At 45.5% G+C, this 21,755-nt stretch overlaps 1 protein-coding gene across 1 annotated transcript in view; it reads left to right on the top strand.

The window, feature by feature from the left end:
- Positions 1 to 21,755, top strand: part of TPP1 (tripeptidyl peptidase 1) — a 44,517-nt gene that overhangs the window by 2,771 nt on the left and 19,991 nt on the right. The window contains 4 exon segments of the mRNA XM_085856039.1: positions 3,642 to 3,756; positions 9,747 to 9,847; positions 10,413 to 10,552; positions 10,732 to 10,882. Coding sequence (XP_085712165.1) covers positions 3,642 to 3,756; positions 9,747 to 9,847; positions 10,413 to 10,552; positions 10,732 to 10,882 — 507 coding nt within the window.

The raw sequence follows: 21,755 nt of genomic DNA, 5'->3' as shown, positions 1-21,755 counted from the left end.
ATTGCTAGTGGCCGCAGACTTTGGAGACCCCACAGCCGCCGTGGCAAATGTGACCTCGGCCTAAGCAGAGTACCTCCCCGAAGGGTGATCTTGTTCCAAACATGCAACACGGTCTTCTGACATACCACTAATTTGAGCAAAAAAGCGAGAGCAGGCAGAGTCTGCTCTCACTTTTTTACTCAAATTAGCAGAGTCAATCGAGTTTTTACTGTTGGTTGGAAACGCCTTCTTTACAAAATATATAAATATATATATATATATATATATATATATATATATATATATATATATATATATATATATATATATATATATATATATATATATATATATATATATATATATATATATATATATATATATATATATACATTTTACACATGCATCAGATGCACCTCCTGACTGTTATGGTGAGCATCACCGCTGATTGTGTCTCACACGGTAAAACCGCATAATCTGCACAGAACAACCATCTGTCTGTCACCCAGACAATTCTTCCTGTTAATGCAAACCATTCAACCAGAAGGCACATGATGTGACCAGTGGGAAAATCGAATTATAAGGAGTGTGACGAGCACTCCACTGGACACAGTCCAGACCAAAGCGTTGCATCCAACACAGAGGCTTCGGTCTGGTGACTCTGTTGAAGAAACAAAGATTATTTGGTCATCATCAATTAACCATCAAATGGATCCACCAATCCAGATTTCAGGCTTATTTGTCCTCATCAGAATGGTATACCCATAAATGTCTAACTAATGATGACCTCATTTGTCGTTTATACACCAGATGCACCTCCTGTCTGTTATGGTGAGTATCGCCGCGGATTATGTCTCACACGGTAAAACTGCTCCTCCTTAATCTTTGTCTCCTTGACAGAGTCAACGGGTCGAAGCCTCTGTGTTGGAGGTGATGCTTTGGTGTGGACCGTGTCCAATGGGGATCAGCGGAGTGCTTGTCACACTTCTTATGTTTTGATGTATGGATGGATGTGTTTATATCATTATATGTACTAAGGGTGATCTTGTTCCAAACATGCAACACGATCTTCTGACATACCTTTATTTGGGTGGTGTATAGGCAACTGATAGCTCTGTGTAGACTGTAGGCAAAAGAAAAAATAACCCTGGTTACATGCATGAAGTAAAAACATACCGACTGATTATAATTCCAAACCCCTCACTGCATTGGAAAACGTGGGGACAGGAATACTGTACTGTAAATGGTGGAGGCTTGTTCACTTATTAATGAAATAACTGTCTGGGGACCACTGTATGATGGATTCCATTGCCTTAGAGGCATGCGGCTTTCAGAACCGCAGCACTACCCCCCTCCCTTTTGCAAGACTCGACCCGAGTCGTTAAACATTCGTGTGGCATGTAGGTGTAGTTTCCCCTAGTACGCTTTACCTATAGATCCCTGAGTGTGACATTTCAAATACATGCCCCAAAAATAATAAACCTAGTGCATTGCGTATCTAAACTAGCAGACTCATACAGACATTCTCATGCTACATTTCTGGAATTGAACTCAACAAAAAGGTGGGTTATGACTATATACATTTCTAATATGTGCATTACTAGTGGCCCAGGACCTATGACTCGAGGGAAGAAAACACAGTAAATCAAACATTTGTGGATGAGTGTAACAGCAGGTGATCATGCAGCCTGGCGTCTTCAGGGCCCTAAATGGTCCCTTGTTTGTGGGGGGTTTTTTTTCCTGGCTGCTGGAGGCAACTCACCCTTACACGACAGGCCACACGCCATCTCACAGTCCATTTGAACTGGCCTTTATCAATAAAGATGTCCGGGCTGTGCAAATACAGTCCCCGGTAATGCGGCTGCCTGCATGGCAGTCCCTGCAACACTCTCATAACAGATGGTCCTGGTGCACATGGTGAGGTTCAGCGATATGGCAAGGCATGGTAAGTGAGGTCAATGCAAATAAAGGCATGGCAAGGTATGGCAAGTGGAGTCATATAAAGACATGGCAAATGCAGACCAGGTGAGGTGCAATAGGTCGGCATATGAAGCTGGCCGGCCTCGGTGTGGTCGTGTGGAGTTGTGGAGGGAGTGTGGTGGCATTGGCCGGTCCAAAGACGGGTTCGGTCCTACCCTACAGTCTCCCCCCATCCTATTGCCTACGCCTGTCCTTGTCCATACCCACCCCTCTAGGTTATAACAAAGAAATTAGATTTAGAATATTTCTATGTTTTATAAATATATTTGTCCCTAACCGTCTTATTGTCTGTCTTTGGCTAACCGGTCCTAACCATCTATTCCCAATCCCAAAGATCTCTTTAAAGAGGAATGAGAAAGAGACAAGCAAATCTGCCCAGAGGTCCAATGCAGCCTCAGAATAACTCCCATAGGTCTCAGCATTTCCATGATGAGTCCAGCGGGCTACGAACAGTGAGGGGATGGGTGGTGCGAAGGGGTACACATGTTCTAATCTACCCTATCACTTATTACTCTTTAATCTATCCCCAGGGCTTTTCAACACGCCTGTCTCTTTAAACTATCGGTTCAAGCAACCACGATTCCCGTCGCCTGTGTTGGTGTTCATTATTAATTTGGGCCTGGCCCGCAAATTCTCCTCTGTGCTCTTGCACAATATCGTGGTTGGGCAGCGTGGCTCCACTAGCAGGTCTGACCACCTGCCAAATTTGCTCTTCAGCACCCCTGGGTCGATGAAGCTGTCTTCGAGCCTACCTACTCCTCTCTAACATGGGGAATGTGTTGACATCCTCACTAACTGTGGTGCGGTGCCTAACAGCTTGCACTGGCATTTTCCCCTCTGCTCACATGGCATTTTGGTGCTCCGGGTCCCTTTTTCCTGGGTACCCATGCCCATTACATACTCTAACTCCTCGGTCCCTTGGACCCACGGCCTACTCTGGCCAACTTCTCCGGTGCCCAGGGTGCCCTCCACTCAATACTCATATTTCACAAGCCACTCTCCCAGCTGGTTAATCATCTCCTGCACCCTGAAAAATGTTTCGTGCCTTCGTTCAACACCAACCACAAAACGACATCCCTTTATTAATTTGACTATCCCGCTAACTAATATTACACTGACCCCGGGTTCCCTTGGGTGGGATTCACTCCTCCCCCCAATCATTTGTTCGCACCATGCATTCCACATTCACTCTATATACAATTGGGCCTGCTGACCCGCACTCATTCATCATTTTTCTACTCACACCGACGCTCTACTAACTACGTCCCCCGAACAAACTCGTGCTCCCCGTCATCCCTTACTCTAATGCACGTTCCATTTAACTCTATTGCTAAGCTATGTCCCCACTATATGTTCTATGTCTGTCGATGTTTACAATAATTTCTAATTTCTATCCTAAATTCCCCTAAACTCGTGTTCGCGTGCCGACATGGAGGACTGCTCTTCATACCCCCATGGGGCCGGTCTATCTAATGCTAAACCCTTCCCCTAACAAGTGCTCCTTTGTCCTGGGGCGAGGATTCTCACTACTTCCTCGCTGGGCTTTGTCTACTCATGGAAACTCTCGGGGAGCTTTACGCCTCCACGGTGGTGGTTGGTAGCACACCCGATGCCTGTTACTCAAATTAAATACTTGCATTGGCTTTCGGGCTATCTCGCATGAGAAATGCCGTGTTTGACAGACCCACCATTCATGCTGCGGAATCCCCGCAGACGTCACTCGAATACGGCCTGCCCCGTGAGCTTCGCTACGCCCACTCTTACTCTTACCACGCACATGAGCCGTCCGGCGGTCAGGTAGGCGGTCTATTAGTCTCTTCTTCCTTACCCATCTTCACCGCGGTCAAAACATCTTCCACATTCTCCTTCAACCCGTTCATCTCCTCACGTACTGTCCTGATCTCATTTGTAAAATTCCGGTCCATGTTTTGCATCTCGCCCTTTACCTTTTCCAGCTCCGCTTTCAGCTCGTCCTGACCCGCCTTCATTTGTGTTGTATATTTCCTTCCATTTTATCCATCTTTCCTTGCATATCACTCCGCATACCACTCTGTTGTTCCATTATTTGTTTCAACATTTCCATCATTTGATTCATGTGAAATGGCTTTGGTGAAGCAGATCTGCTATGATCGGGTGTGGATCCCATAGGGATCGCTTAGTCCTCCGTTAGGGGAATTTGATGGTGGAGGTTCCCAAGCATTGTTGTAGTCGCGGTTGCCCCCATTACCTTTGGGTATGGCTGTAGGAAATGATCTCCATCAATGCTGTCGTCCTGGGTCATGGATTCTTCTCACATTGTTGTTTCAAAGCCCACCTGAACCAGCTTGTCTTGGTCCGCCATGGTCCGTACCAATAATTAAATAAAAATTTGTATCCTAACCCGCTCTTAATTTCGGGGGTGCATTAAACACACCCCGGTTAGAATCCCGTTCCAGACACCAATTTTTCAGGCTTCATCCCACTCCTGACACCAATTTGATGCGGCCGGGGGTCTGGGTGAGAAGACCACAGGGAGGGGGAGGGGTGGTGGGGGGAGCTATCTCGGGTTCCCACCAAACTCCCCAGAATCGCAGGCCGTTGCACACAGATAACTCCGTGACGCAGCGGGTCGCGAACCGACCGTAAACGCCAATAACTCAACCACGTGACCTAGGGTCCTCCGGCTAAAGCGGTTACCTCATTAATCACGTGACCTAATTCAGGGGACATGCCCTCGGATGCCTTGTCCGAACCGGGTCAGATTCAGCCGAGCGACACTGCCAAGGAACGTACCGGCTAAAAGAACGGATCGTTGGGAATAAAGTCCTGGCTGGGCAAGGATACGGACCATGCTAGATCAATGACAGAAAAGACAAAAACGACCTGGGATCATTTCTACATAAGCATTTATTACAGGCAGGTGAGGAAAAATATGTGGCACAGTGAATAGATTTATTGTTGTGTGTAAGCAGGGAGAGAAAAAATGTATGGTGCGTCAATGAAACAAGCAACTTACGAAAGCAATCACAGGGCGGACTTATCCCGATTATAATTCTTCTGCACTCTTAACTAAAGCGAGGACAGGCACTATGCCACACACACACACACACACACACACACACACACACACACACACACACACACACACACACACACACACACACACACACACACACACACACACACACACACACACACACACACACACACACACACACACACACACACACACACCCCGATGGAGAGGAGTTAATCTCAAGAAAGGCATGGAGATGAGACTAAAGTCCCATAATACCTTGCACGGTTGACCGACTGTGCTATTCAGTAAGTTTTGGGGGATGCTCCGCTGAGTAATCCCAGTTCAAGGGTTGGCGCGTTGTCTCCTGCTTGATTACGATGTCGGCGCAGCGCGTGCACCGATCCAGCAAAAGGGTGAGACCATCACGCATGAGGGAGCAACTTTAGGTGGAGCCAGTTGAGTGGGTTGTCCAACAATGAGAGGCAGGCGGAGAAGGTGGGTGGGTGGAGCCATCGGTGAGGGAGTGGAGATTCCAGAGAAGGCGGAGATCGAGAGCGAGTGGGAGGAATGGCAGACGGGACTTGCAGAGCAGCAGGCATATGCAGATATCGATCCGATGCCAGGAAAAGATGATGAGGGCAACCACGACGACGCCTACCACTCCCACCACGGACGGCCTCGCGATCCATCCTTTTTAGGTCCGGCAGTGCAGGGTGGGGTGCTGCCCCAAAGCGTTGCGTCATCACCCGAATCGGGTGCTCCCATTGGGCCCTGGCCACTGCATGGCCCGGCCGCCACGGCCAGAAATGGCCTTATTGTACATCCGGTGAAAGATCGCGTAGCTGTGAAATGGTCTCACTCCGAACCCCGTGATATGGGTCGCCTTGCACCGAACAACCGGGCCGTGCTCCGGCGACTGGCCGAGGGCCGCATCGGACCTGCATGCCCGCTCGCGCACCCCCGGCGTGCTGCGGTTGGCGCTGATCAATGCGCTTGCTTCGTCCGGACGCCATGCGGTCCGAGCGATCCAGGCCGTACAGCATGCCTCTGCTTGGTGGCGGCTGCATCGAGGCGGAGGCACGAGAAGACCTCCATCATCCGCGGAAGACACCGGTGGCCACGGTGGTAAGTGAAGATCGATGGTAAGATGTTATTGTAAACCCATGTGCAGACCCGAATAGAGATGTGTGCCATGCGTGCCCTGTACTGTGTGATGGATTGAAGGAAAGTATTGGATATAAATCAGGGTTGAAAAGAGGATAGATGTAATTTCTGGATGGAGATTTGGATGAAAGGGCACGCCACGTGTGTCCCGTACGATCCTGCAGTGGAGGTTGTTGAGGTTGTTTTTTTCCATCGTGTAGGTTATGCTTCCTTTGGTCTCCACGAGGACGCATTCTTATTGTGGAGGATGTTGCTGTGGTTTTCAGAAGCGGCTGTTGTTGTGCGGTGCCTGCTTGGATTTATTTCAGGAATAAGAGGAAAAGAGTTGGAATGAAGATAGAGATATAATCAGACCTAACTATGACATTCACACAACGCACTTTGTCCCGTTTGACCCATTAGACCTGAGGGAAAGGTCTAACTGCACGTATATTAATGAAATAACTGTCTGGGGATCACTGTATGATGGATGCCATTGCCTTCGAGGCATGCGGTTTTCAGAACCGCAACAATACCTTTTTTTAATCTTTCACAGTTCCTTTCACTGTTTGATACATCTCTTTACTCTTATTTCCCCTTTTAATACCTTCACCCCTCATATCTGCCCCCTATCTTCTTCCGGTTTTAAAGTTGGGGTAAAGGCTGTCATGCCCTGATCGTTAGGTATTGTTTGTTTCAGTGGGAGAACTTTCAGTTCTATACCAGGTAACCTAGCCTGGTGTTGGCTCGGTGGTTAGGGTGGCAGCTTGGGATCCTAGGGTCCTGAGTTCAAGCCCCGTCATCTGCTGAATTAATACACCAGGGGGTTGACTCAGCCTGTCATCCTTCTGAGGTCAGCAAAATGAGTACCAGTTCCAGTGTGTGTACTGGTAGAGGGGCACTGCATCAGCGACGCAGTTGCGCTTCAAGAAATGATAGCTACCCCGGCAGCTAAGCTGCCATACGACCACCACCATCAGGTAACGTCCGCATTAAGCGAGGCAACCCCTCGCCAATAGGTATCCTGGTCAGCTTGTCTCTTATGTCTGGTCTGAGCCAACAGGACTAGGTCAAAAAACCAAAAAGTTTGACAATAATGTCAGGCTTACGAAAAACGAAAATGCATACAGCGTCAGACACACACATCTCAGCTGAATTAAAAAATTTAAACTGTCCCCACGTTTTCCAGTATGTTTTGTCAAGTACTTGTAAAGCTGTTTTTTAAAAAGAGTGTAAATACTCTGGATGTTTGTGTTGTAAAGTTTTTTTTTTTTTTAGACCTTGTGAAATTTTGTTTGTCATGTGACAAGTATGACTTTGTTGTTGATTGTGAATGTTTGTTGGGGTGTAAATCAAAGTACATTATTTATCTTCTCACTTGTGGAGATTGTGGATTGCAATATGTTGGTAAAACTTCTCAATATTTACACCAACGTTTGAATGGACATAGGTCTGCTGTATCGTCTGGTATTAAGACATATTTATATGATCATGTCAATGAAGTTGGACTCGGTTAATGTGAATGACTTTGATAAGAAAGAGGAGTGTGATGTTGAGCTCGGACGCAAAGATAACTTTTTGGATCACTGTGTGCGATCTATCCTTTGGGCCTAAATGACAGGGTACAAGGTACTGGGTCAGTTTCTCAAGGTAATGTTTTCGGTAATGAGTATTTTGCTCATACAATCAGGAGATCCAGAGGTCATGGGCGTTGTAGTCGGTGTCGTACGGCTCCAAAACTGGAAATTTCAGAGATAATTGATAAACTCAAAGGTTTTTTTTTTATGAAGGAAAGGTTTTTCATGATTTTTTTTTTAATGTTCTTCTGAGGTCATGTTCCAAACAAGTCTTAGCTAATATTCTCCAGAGTTTAGTAGGTTCATCTGACGTGCTCGTTTTTAATCGAAACTTTTTGTCGCAGGGTTCTGATAAAGAAGACTACTCCCAAAATTGATGGGATTTGCGAGTTCTTTGGTTGTGATTTTTTTTTTCTTCCAGCAAGCAGGTAGATCGGCTTCGGCTTCATTCTATTTTTAGGGATACTAGTGTAGAGAGTTTATTTCCAGATAAAGTCAGGGAGCGAACCCCATTGAAGGTTTATTTCACTTTCACGAAGACCATAGGACAATCCTTATTCAATGATGGTAAATTTCTTAAAACTGTGAGTATAGATAATATAGTAAAGGACATTTTGGAAACTGACTGTGCATGTTCGTCTTCCCCTTTTTTATGTGGTCCTTATGGACACGTATTTTCTGGGATTTGAATATAATTAGTAATAGTGAAATTAGGAATCTGATGAAAATGGGAGCTAAATACAGGGAACCAGTAACTCAACCTTGGAGCTGCATTAGGTCTTCAATTGTGGATTCTGTCTCTAACTTTGTTAACAAATGTGATTAATTTGGTTCATAGAATTCATCCTTTCCCTCCTCCCCCTAGCCACTGATTATTATTTGCATAAAGAGCATTAAATACTTCCTCGGAAGGATTATTTCACCTCTACAGTGTATTATAAGTACGGTGTGCATTGTTCATATGGATTGTTACAAGGTCACATTTCGGCTCGTTTACAACACGTCTTCAAAGCCACTTGGGATTGGGTCCACAGTGTCCGTAGAAATGCATTTGGCTCTCAAAAACCATACCAGACCGACAATCTCTACTAATAAATGTCAGTGTGTGTCAGTCCATCAGTCCGTCTCCTCTATAACTCCAAAGCCATGAAATCTAGTGGGCCCAAACTTTGCATGCATACTAAGGGAACTCCAAGGTAGTGCATGAGTGAAAATTGGGTGTTTGGGTAAATTTAAACAACCCTTTTGAAGAAAATTAACAGCATTATTTAATTATCCTTTGTCAAGGCTCCTTTATAATTATCCTTTATCAAGGCTCATCCTTGGTCACCTCGCTGTCCCTTGCCGGGGACTTAATTCACCATCTTTTTTGGCCTGCTCAACAATACCTTGACTTGGAACAGGCTGCAACGGTTTCTTAACGATAGTTTTTTTTTCTTCACTTTACTCACTCGCATCATCAAACGTCTGATCATCATACCTATGAATCACTGGATACGTTGCAATGCTTATAAACGCTTGGAGATGCCGGCGTTCGTGGATTTATTTCATTTCTGCCAATGTGATAACCTCGAGAATCTCTCAATCTCAGCCGAATTACAAAATTTAAACTTCTTACTTGACCTCGGCAGCAGTTCTGACTGCTAAAAAAAGTGTTCCTTTGTCCAATTCGGGCATTGCTTGACATGGGTGTCACCAGATGCATGGTGTTTAAATGAGCCGATGACGCCAGACCAGAACGGCACCGATTCTGCCTTGACGACTTCACCAGCAGAACAGACTGTCCTATCTGGTGCTGTACTACTTTGAGATTGGTTATTCTTTTGGAAGACCTCTCTCACAATTCTTTTGGTAGTGCTTTGTATTATCAGCGAAAAAGGTCCACTTTTGGTTGTTTTGTAAGTTGCTGTAACCTTGTATACATGGAGATACAAACGTGTAACAAGTGATCCAAATTCTTCTTCAGTAGGAAACGTGATCACTTGTCACTACGTATGTGTGTAACTGGATTTCCTTAAATGTGATGATTGTAAAAGCTAAATCTGGCCCTGTGTTTGCTACCCTTACAGACAGCCTTCCAGATGTTGCTCTTTTTGATCCCTGTTATTCATCTGACCGTTGCCTCTGCACAATTTTCCGGCACCGTTCTCGAACCGGATCAGCCAACGAAGTGAGTTTCAGTTGTCCATTTGTTACAGCAGAGGAGGTATTGGTATTGTCTTTGTAATGGGTAGGAGTTTGCAAGTTGGCCTCGAGGAATGCACAGTTGTCTTTGAACTATTTAGCCTGAGTTTGGATCTCGACCCAGCTCTAAAACTGTTACCCTGGTGTTTCATGGGTAGCGTGATGCATCAATGTATGGGCCATCCATCGGGAGAACGTTAGAATGTTGGACCTGTCTGCCAACACTGGTCGTTGGTGGACGTGAAAGATACCCCGGGTCTTTCGCGAAGAAGAAGCGAGTTATTGCCAGCACCTTGAACAAAATCCTGCCACCTTCAATCACATGTCAGGCTTGGCCAGCCCATTCGTGAAAGCCTATGGGCAAAAACATTCTCCAGCCGACCTCACAAGGTGGCAAAAATTGGGGCCATTAAAAGTCATTTTGCTAATGGATGGAAACCAGCCATAATTAATACACTGTGTTTAGATTGTATTGGTGCCATTAATTTTCAGTTTGTATGGTTGTTAATTGTGCATTTTTGATATTTGAGTGTATGCATTGCTGATTGCAGCCCACCCCCTGGTTGGAAAGAAGCTGGTGTTCCTGAGCCTCTTGCAGAACTACATCTAACATTTGCTTTGACTCAGCATGACCCTGACGGTCTGGAGACTCTGCTTGAGAAAGTTTCTGCACCGACATCCCCCAGCTATGGTAGGTAGGAGGTGGAGGGGCGGGGGGGGGGTTCGAAAGAAGTCTTCAAGGGTAAATGACAGTGTGGCTTTTCTTGGTGCAGTCATGTTGCTGTAAATGTTAGGTAGTGGTAGACTCAGAACTTTAAAAGCAAGTGATAATGTGCGACATAAGTCACAGAGGTGATTTGTGCGGTGCAGGGGATTATCTCTCTCTGGAAGAAGTCTCCAAGCTCGTGCAGCCGAAATACGAGGTAGAAAACGAAGTGCGTGGCTGGTTGAAAATGCATGATGTGACCAACTGCGATTCGGTGGTCACCCGTGACTTCCTTGTGTGCATTGTGCCAGTGCGGTGAGTGTATCACCCAACTTCCAATGTCCATTAGTAGTGCATCCGTTCTTTATCGGGGCATTTGTCAGGGAGTTGTGATGAAACAGAGTGTGGTCAAGGCATTTCAGGATGACCTGTCTTGAGGCAAGTGCCATGTGCTGTTAGTCCAGTAGTTTTCCTTAATAAAGAACTCATTATATCCTGCATTTAATTAAATAATACGGAGTCTCACTTCAAAGGGAGTTATGTCAGAGGGATTATTATGCCCTCTATTTTAGATGAATGGATGGATGGAGGAGGCAGGCCCAGGCAAAAATGCTATAGTTATATGAGAGTTGTACTCTCAGAAACTACAGTAGTCTGCAGAGAATTACTCCAGGAAAGGAATGTTATTTTTGCCTGGGGCAAGGGGATGGGGATGGAGAATTTAAAAAACATTTTCCTGGTACTTACATTCGAGGTATCCTTCTTTTTTTTTACCTCTGCTTCTCCTATTCTGATGGTATCCTTCTCTGATGGAGGTTATGTTTTCACACCTGTCTGTTTGTATGTCTGTGAGCAGGATATCTCAAAAAGTTGTTGACGGATTCAGACGAAACTTGTTGGCCAGGTTGGGAGTGTGACAAGTCGAAATTGATTAGATTTTGGTTGAAATCCGAATCCGTGAAGTGATTCTTCACCATTGAGGGATCGGGCCAAAAACAATACATAGCTCGATATTGTAAAAAGTTGTGAACGGATTGTAACAAAACTTGGCTTATGAGTTGGGTGGGTGGTAATAAAAAGCCAATTAAATTATGGTTGAGGTCTGGATGCATATCTGGCCTATCGGTGGGATACAACATGTAAACTGTTCAGCTTGGCAGAGGTATGCGCTCGACCGAGTGCCGCTCTAGGTTTTATTGCAGTTAGTGATTCTTTTCAAAACCTTTCCGATGAAAATAACTTAATTTTTTTTAAGAAGAAAAGATTGAATGAAGAATGCTATGGATAATAGCAAGAACAAGTGTGTGAGAAGGTAAAGGAGGGAACGGTGTACGAGTTGGAAAAAGGAAAGAAATAAATTGAGTCGAGCAAAACCGACGCCGCCACGTTGATGAAGTATGTTTAGCTATATTGTTCACAATAGATTCCAATGTAAATTTCTGCTATTCCAAGTGAAAATGGTTGTTCCTTGCTCTGTATTTGTGTGGGTTCAAACTTTTCTGATCGAGAGAAGGACAGGTCATTCTTTCATTTTCCAGGGATAATGACTCTCGAGGGCTCTCAGACGGAGGATTAAAATCACTCAGTAATATTTCCCGAGCTGACCTCGTCGAGGAAAAGAAAGACAGTTGTGTTTGTACTTTGTAGTGATCACTTCATCACCAGATAGTATTTTGTTACTTTTAGTTAATTCAGTGAAAATCACCTTTCAACTCTTCCGATTTCTATATTGGCATTAACATCGGCTAATTTATGTCCAATCTGTTGTTCACCCCACAACCCTACCCCCTCCCCACATTGCTCCAACCCCCTTACCCTTTGTGTATTACTGCAATTTTAATTTTAATTTAATGATGTATCAATTCGTTTTCATCAGGCCTCTCCGCTTATGCGTACTTAATTTATGAAAGTAGGCAAATCGGTTTATGAGAGCATCGTTTCAGTAATGGTGTTGTCCAATTAATTTATTAGAAAACCCAAACATGTTTATATTTTGCTCTCTTTTGTTGGATGCAATTGATTAATTTTTTTTGCTCTCTTGAGACAATGTATTCATATAATCAAAATGGGGCGTGCAGCAATCGGCAAATGAGATCGAGTTTTGAGAGGTTTCACCAACAAGACCTTCATCCATAGCTTGATGGAGTACTGCTCTCCCCTCTGGGCTCACTCCCACACCCTCCTCGCACCCCTAGCTCCTAGAGTGTTTTGCGACGTGTGGTGAAGCAATCGCTCTCCCACTTCCCCCTTCATCGCTCTCTCCTCATAGCTGCCCCTTCCTTGGACCCCCCTCGCTCCCCCCTCCCCCTCTTCACTCTCCACTCCCTCTTCCTATCAACAAAGCGATGGCTGATATATATATATATATATATATATATATATATATATATATATATATATATATATATATATATATATATATATATATATATATATATATATATATATATATATATAAATATATCATTGCATCTCTCACGAGCCTGGTGTTGGCGCAGTGGTTAGGGCAGCGGCTTGGGATCCATAAGGTCCTGAGTTCAAGTCCCGTTGAGCCACTGAATTAATACACCAGGGGGTTGACTCAGCCTGTCATCCTTCCGAGGTCGGCGAAATGAGTTCCAGTGTACTGGGCCGGTGTATACCCCGGTTAAAATAGGTGTACCATATCCCTGTGTCGTAAGAGGCGACCAGGGTTGCGTCAGGAAGGGCATCCGGCGTAAAACGTGCCAAATCACTATGCGGATCATATGGATAATCCGCTGTGGCGACCCCTAAAGGGAGCAGCCGAAAGAAGAAGAAGAAGAAGAAGAAGAAGAAGAAGATCATTGCATCTCTCACCTGGAATTGGATAGTATTGTTACGAATCTGGAACCCATTGCACACAACAGCAATGGTCCCTATAGAACAGTTATATCGGTAAGTGTGTGTTTATAGTTAGGGCCCCCCTACCTGTGTCTAACGGGAACTATGTGTGTGCATTGCGGAGATTCGTTTACATCACCCTCACCTTCACCTCGCTTCCTCACACCGATGCCATTGCCTACGTGCATTCGACCACATACGTGGACGGAGATTTCCATCAACTCAGATCGAGACTCCACCCAGGAAGGCAGGGGCGTGCCCCTTGTCCAATCAGGCCAGAGTTCGGTCTTCCCATGACACGCCAGCCAAGGAGAGTGGAGGCCGCCTCAGAAGGCAATTTTTCTCATGACACGCCGGCCAATGAGAGGGGAGGCCGCCTCAGAGGGCAATTGTCTGACCTCGGGAAAGAAGCAGATATAAAGGAATGCCAGGTTGATTGGTTGGTTGTCGTCTTGGGGTCGTGGTCGTCGTGGTGGTCATCATTGTGTTGCGGGTTCGAGTCCCGCCGAGCTGGATCATTGTCGCCTCTGATCCTTGGCCTTGGTCGGTTGGTGCGTGGCCGGTTGGAGAGCATGGTGCCCGGTACTTGGAGCGGCATCGTGTTGCGGGTTCGAGTCCCGTCGAGCCGGATCGTCGAAGGCCATACGAGGTGGACAGGTCCAAGCGCAGGCTCTGGTCTCTAGCTCACCTGCCCTCGAGCTGAAGGCCTTCAATAAAGACCATTGGGGTCCGTGTGTGTGTGTGTGTGTGTGTGTGTGTGTGTGTGTGTGTGTGTGTGTGTGTGTGTGTGTGTGTGTGTGTGTGTGTGTGTGTGTGTGTGTGTGTGTGTGTGTGCCCCCGTCTGTAAGTACGAATTGTTTAAGTGCTCTTTGCTGTACATACTTGCTTCTCTATTAGTCGTGATAACTCTGCTTCTTGTGTGCTCCCCCCCCCTTTCCCCCCATTATAAATAAATACATTTGTTAAATGTATCAGTTCGTTGCTGTGTTTCTTCCATTGGCTTAGCATGGCGGGTGTTGGTGAATTATAGAGGCTGTTGCAGCTGTAAATGTACGATTGGACCGATGGAACTTCGGCAACCATCCGCTCGGGTTGTGCACAGGTCGGGCACGCTAACGGCTCGACTCGTACAAGGGCCGTTGAGGGTGTGAATACTTGGTAACTCACCACGTGGGTCTACGTATTTTGAAGATTGGCAAATAACCCTGTACCACATGGTGGAATTATTGACGATTCACCGTCCGGTAAGGGACCCGTACCTGTCGGAGTTTTCCGAAAGGTACGATGTAGATTCATTCTTGGTGTTCAGTGGAGTCGACCCTACTGCCCCACCTAGCGGTGGTGCTCGCAGCCGATACCCAGTCCGCATCAGTATAACCAATCAATTTCCAGCCAACTGGCTAGGATTTTTTAATATATTAACTCCCATGCTCTTCTCGCCAAAGGAAGCTGCAGAAAGCAACCATGAAAGCGGAGCTGTTTTGAACTTTGTTGTCACTTGTTGGCAAAGCATCAGCCACAGCATAAACTGAAACGCATACCACCGAGGCTCCCAAGCATGTTCCATGTGCAATGGCAATTTCAAACAGAAAGGGGCTTACCTTGTGTCGCTTTTCATGGTTGATTTATGTAACCTTCTTTGGCTGGAAGGGCATGGGAGAAAATATATATATATATATATATATATATATATATATATATATATATATATATATATATATATATATATATATATATATATATATTCCTGGCTACAAACCTCCTGACTAGTGATGAGCAGGGCAGAGACAATGTGCTCGTGTGGTAGGCGACGTTTGTTGCTTGCAGCTCGTGCAGCAAGCGCTGTGATGGGAGAGCTGTGCCCTATTGCCTCATAAAGTTAGGCCTAAGTCACATTTAGCACGGTGGCCGTGGGGTCTACAAAATCTATGGCCACTAGCAATTATAGGGTGGCCGCAATATTTCCACGGTCACACAATGTAGCAGTCACATATGTTTTTATTTTTCGGGGAGCTGCATGGAGTATTTAGAAATTGTGGAGACCGAAAACGTGGGGGTGCCGTACGGTCTTTGATTTGATGTCGCACGGTGACCTTAGGGCAGGGGTCGGGAACGTGTGGCTCGCGAGCCAGGTATGGCTCTTTTGATGATTGCATCTGGCTCGCAGATAAAATTGGAGTTTGAAACTTGGAAAGCCCAATATTTCTCGCAGAAGCTTTACCTATAGTTTGAATGGTGTCATGCTTCATTCACGTGCAGGGCTGAACTTGGCAGAAGGAGAGAAGAAAAAACACCTCCGAATTGTCTGAAGCGGTTTTTGTTTCGTCCAGTCATGCGGCCGACGCGAGTAGTGATTTCGGTTCCTCCAATGACGTGCCGCCGCCGAGACGCGTCACGGAATTCATCTCGACCAATCACGCGCCACCGCTGAGGCGACTCGTGATTTCGGTTCCTCCAATGACTTGCCGCCGCTGAGACGCGTCACGGAATTCATCTCGACCAATCACGCGCCACCGCTGAGGCGACAGCATCCCAGAGTCGGCCGGCCGCGCCGCACCTCTCGAGTATGTCAGCCCGTGCGCAGGCCAGCCAGACTCACTTGGGTCAACATCTCCCTCTCTCTCATTTGCTCAAAGCTAACCCTTTGACGAAGAAGATGGCGAAAAGAAAAAAAGATGAGGAGTATCGTACATTTCAGGACGAATGGGCCGAAGAATTCGCCTTTGTGGAGAGAGCAGGTTCTGTGGTGTGTCTAATTTGCAATGACAAAATTGCATCGATGAAACGGTCGAATATAAAGCGGCACTTCGACACGCGCCATGCTACCTTTGCATCAAAATACCCTGTGGGAGACAGCAGAAAGAAAGCGTGCCAAGAGCTACTGAGCAGGGTGCAAGCCAGCCAGCAGCAACTCCGCGTATGGACCCGGCAAGGTGACTATAATTCCGCCAGCTTTGCTGGATCTTTAGCAATAGTGAGGAACGGAAAACCATTCACAGATGGCGAGTATGCAAAAACGTTCATGCTGGATGTCGCCAATGAACTTTTTGATGATCTTCCGAATAAAGACAAGATAATCAAACGGATACAAGACATGCCGCTGTAGGCAAGAACTGTTCATGATGGTACCATCATGATGGCAAACCAAGTGGAGGAAACGCAAGTGAAGGACATAAATACAGCGCCGTTCTTTTCCCTGGCTTTGGATGAGTCAACAGACGTAAGCCATTTGTCGCAGTTCAGTGTGATTGCAAGATATGCTGCTGGTGATACACTGCGCGAAGAAAGTCTTGCTGTTCTGCCAATAAAAGGGTCCACAAGAGGTGAGTATTTATTCAAGTCTTTCATGGAGTTCGCTCAAGAAAAAAATCTACCTATGGATAAACTTATCTCAGTGTGTACTGATGGTGCTCCGTGTATGGTGGGGAAAAACAAAGGATTTGTGGCGCTTCTCCGTGAACATGAAAATAGACCCATCCTAAGTTTCCATTGCATTCTACACCAGGACGCACTTTGTGCTCAGATGTGTGATGGGCAGCTTGGCGAGGTGATGTCGCTGGTCATTCGTGTGATCAACTTTATTGTTGCCCGAGCCTTAAATGCTCGCCAGTTTAAAACACTGCTGGATGAAGTTGGAAATAACTATCACGGTCTGCTTTTGCACAGCAATGTGCGTTGGTTGTCAAGAGGGAAGGTGCTTAGCCGTTTTGCGGCTTGCCTGAACGAAATGCGGACTTTCCTTGAAATGAAAGGGATTGAGCATCCTGAGCTAGCCGAAACTGAGTGGCTCCTCAAGTTTTACTATCTCGTGGATATGACTGAACATCTGAACGAGCTCAACGTGAAAATGCAAGGCATTGGAAATACAGTGTTATCGCTTCAACAAGCCGTGTTTGCTTTTGAAAACAAGCTGGAGCTCTTTATCATGGATCTTGAAACAGGTCGTTTACTACATTTTGAAAAACTGAGACAATTTAAAGATGCATGCACAGCAAGTGAGCCCACTCAAAACTTTGATCTCCACCAGTTAGCTGGCTTCACATCCAGTCTCCTACAGTCATTCAAAGCACGCTTTGGAGAATTTCGTGAGCACACTCGTCTTTTTAAGTTCATCACCCATCCAAACGAGTGTTCACTGAACACAGCCGACCTGAGTTACATTCCTGGTGTCTCCGTCAGAGATTTTGAAGCAGAAGTGGCTGACCTGAAGGCCTCAGACATGTGGGTGAATAAGTTCAAGTCACTGAATGAAGATTTGGAAAAAATCGCACGACAGAAAGCAGAGTTGGCGAGCAAGCACATGTGGACAGAAATGAAAAAACTTCAACCCGAAGACGAGCTGATTATGAAAACTTGGAACGCGCTTCCTGTCACATACCTCACACTGCAGCGTGTGAGTATTGCTGTATTGACCTTGTTTGGATCTACGTATGCATGTGAGCAGTCATTCTCACATCTTAAAAACATCAAGTCCAACCTACGATCACGTCTAATGGATGAAAGCCTCAACGCTTGCATGAAGCTTAACCTCACCAAGTACCAACCAGACTACAAAGCCATCAGCAAATCCATGCAGCACCAGAAGTCCCATTAATGGTGAGTATTATAACAACATTATTTAAAAGAATAAATTCAGAGGCTTATTATACTCACATTTAGTTGAATTCAGTCTTAAAATATATTATATGGCTCTCACTGAAATAGATTTCCAAATATTTTACTTTAATGGCTCTCTGAGTCAAAAACGTTCCCGACCCCTGCCTTAGGGCGTCCCTGCGGCGGCCATAGAATTTTCAAGGCAGACGCAAGGTAGCCTCAAGGTTCCCGCAAAGGCGACCGCAGGGGGGCCCTAAGGCGAACGTGTGGCCAGACGGACGGTAACGAGTGGGTATCTATACCAGTTCTTTTTTTACTGAAATAAAAATATAACAGTTTGGAATATACCAGTATATATAACTGAATATACTATAACTATAATATATATACAAGTGGGGAGAACAAGTATTTGATACACTGCCGATTTTGCAAGTTTTCCCACTTACAAAGCACGTAGAGGTCTGTAATTTTTATCAAAGGTATACTTCAACTGTGAAAGACGGAATCTAAAACAAAAATCCTGAAAATCACATTGTATGATTTTTAAATAATTAATTTGCATTTTATTGCATGAAATAACTATTTGATACATCAGAAAAACAGAACTTAATATTTGGTACAGAAACCTTTGTTTGCAATTACAGAGATCAGACGCTTCCTGTCGTTCTTAACCAGGTTTGCACAGACTGCAGCAGGGATTTTGGCCCACTCCTCCATACAGATCTTCTCCAGATCCTTCAGGTTTCAGGGCTGTCGCTGGGCAACACAGACTTTCAGCTCCCTCCAAAGATTTTCAATTGCGTTCAGGTCTGGCGACTGGCTAGGCCACTCCAGGACCTTGAGATGCTTCTTACGGAGCCACTCCTTAGTTGCCCTGGCTGTGTGTTTCGGGTCGTTGTCATGCTGGAAGACCCAGCCACGCCCCATCTTCAATGCTCTTGTTGAGCGAAGGAGGTTGTTGGCCAAGATCTCGCGATGCATGGCCCCATCCATCCTCCCCTCAATACAGTGCAGTCGTCCTGTCCCCTTTGCAGAAAAGCATCCCCAAAGAATGATGTTTCCACCTCCATGCTTCACGGTTGGGATGGTGTTCTTGGGGTTGTACTCATCCTTCTTCTTCCTCCAAACACGGCGAGTGGAGTTTAAACCAAAAAGCTCTATTTTGGTCTCATCAGACCACATGACCTTCTCCCATTCCTCCTCTGGATCATCCAGATGGTCATTGGCAAACTTCAGACGGGCCTGGACATGCGCTGGCTTGAGCAGAGGGACCTTGCGTGCGCTGCAGGATTTTAATCCATGACGGTGTAGTGTGTTACTTATGGTTTTCTTTGATACTGTGGTCCCAGCTCTCTTCAGGTCATTGACCAGGTCCTGCCGTGTAGTTCTGCGCTGATCCCTCACCTTTCTCATGATCATTGAGGCTCCACGAGGTAAGATCTTGCATGGAGCCCCAGACCGAGGGAGATTGACTGTTATCTTGAACTTCTTCCATTTTCTAATAATTGTGCCAACAGTTGTTGCCTTCTCACCAAACTGCTTGCCTATTGTCCTGTAGCCCATCCCAGCCTTGTGCAAGTCTACAATTTTGTCCCTGATGTCCTTAGACAGCTCTCTGGTCTTGCCCATTGTGGAGAGGTTGGAGTCTGATTGATTGAGTGTGGACAGCTGTCTTTTCTGCAGATAATGAGTTCAAACAGGTGCAGTTAATACAGGTAATGAGTGGAGAATGGGAGGGCTTCTTAAAGACAAAACTAACAGGTCTGTGAGAGCCGGAATTCTTACTAGTTGGTAGGTGATTAAATATTTATTTCATGCAATTAAATGCAAATGAATTATTTAAAGATCATACAATGTGATTTTCAGGATTTTTGTTTTAGATTCCGTCTTTCACAGTTGAAGTGTACCTATGATAAAAATTACAGACCTCCTACGTGCTTTGTAAGTGGGAAAACCTGCAAAATCGGCAGTGTATCAAATACTTGTTCTCCCCGCTGTATACCTGAATATACCAGTTTGGAGTACCGTGGTGCCGCCAGAATCAGAACGCCCCATTGTTTGAACAAATTGGAATCCGAACAATTTTTTCGAGAAAGTTTTGCCCTAAAAACCCAATACATTTTAAAAAACCGAACAAAACGTGGCGTTCATGTTTGTTCACGCGCGTCTCCCCCGTCTGTTCGCACCCGGATCTTCGCACTTTGTTCATTCAGTTCGTCGGTGAAAGTACTCGTGAAAGCATCTCTCGTGTGTCGATCGCTACTTTACCTCGTGTTTTCACCTTGATTTATGCTGGTTCTTTTTTTACTCATCTTGTGTTTTAATTAATAACAAAAAAGCAATCCGATCACGTGGTGTGACGGACTGTTGGGCAAGGATTTAATTTCACAGAAAAACCGGTTGTTATTTGGAATATCCATGATTACCTCAGCCCGATGCATTTGATGAAAGTGATTATGGTTCTGCGGGCATCATGTTTGATGAGCTGCCCTGGGGGCAGCGCTCTCGCAGAATGCGCGAGCAATCGGAACCCAGGCCGGAGCACGAGCCTGTGTGGACCTTTGGATGTGGTGATTGTATGAATGGAACTGGAACGAATTAAATTGGGATTCTGGGGGCACCACTGTATAGGCAAACACCTATACTCTGATCTCTAGCGGTGATGCACGGTGGATGCCGACTGCCACGGAGGCCGTACGTAGGACGCACGGCAGGCGTAGGGGAACCGTGCGTCGACCCTGCATTGCCCGCAGGTAGTCACACAGACCGCAAGGCCACCGTACGGTGAACACAGGGACGCATTAGGACTACCCTATGGCGACCGTGGAAATAGTGCGGCCGCCGTAATTTTTTGGGGGTTGGCAAAATTCATTTTTCATTGATAAGAGCCTACGGCAGCCGCACTAATAACGCAAGCCCACCGTACGCCCTACGTAGGTCGACGTGGAACACATCTACGTCACAGCTTGGCTTGTCGAATTGCTACGGCGAGCGAAGAAATGAAAAAAGTTATAACTCCGCGCTATAATTCCACGGTGACCCCTACGGCCTGTAAAAGATAGCCATACGGCGTAGGGCCACCCTGAGGCCACCTCAGAAACTTTGCGGCCGCCGCACGTTTCTGTCAATTCAGGGGGGGTACGGCCGCCGTATCCCAGCCATAGAGCAAATGTGACTTAGGCCTTCGGAGGTTCGATTCAGATATATATATATATATATATATATATATATATATATATATATATATATATATATATATATATATATATATATATATATATATATATATATATTTGTTTATTTAACCCTTTATCTCACCCAAAAATAAATCAATTTCTAACTTGGCTTTGGCTGATATTGAAACACTTCTGCGAGCTTCCAAGTCAGCGACTTTAACCACTCAGCCATGGTGATAAACATTGGGTTTTTGTTCTTACGAAGATCCCGTCCTCGTGGACAAGAGTAATCAGAACTTCGAGTGCTGCTGAACACAGAGAGATAGACACTTTATGAATCATATGTAGAATGAATAATGAAGAAATATAACAATTTTCAGAACAGTCGGGGTTTGACTCGGCGCTGGGAGATGTTTAACATGCAGTTGTTTATTATGAGATCATAAACTAACTTTAGCAATCATCCCAGGTATTTTCTGTTAGTTTCTATTACCTATCGCCATACCATATTGTTACGTTTGAGGGGGGGAGGGTATGCATTCAAAGGGTAATTA

Source organism: Eptatretus burgeri, chromosome 15, assembly GCF_056783735.1.
Source record: "Eptatretus burgeri isolate ZD-2024b chromosome 15, Ebu_testis_v1, whole genome shotgun sequence".
Classification (NCBI taxonomy): domain Eukaryota; kingdom Metazoa; phylum Chordata; class Myxini; order Myxiniformes; family Myxinidae; genus Eptatretus; species Eptatretus burgeri.
The sequence above is the reverse complement of the archived record's forward strand: the minus strand, read 5'-3'. Positions and strand labels throughout refer to the sequence as shown.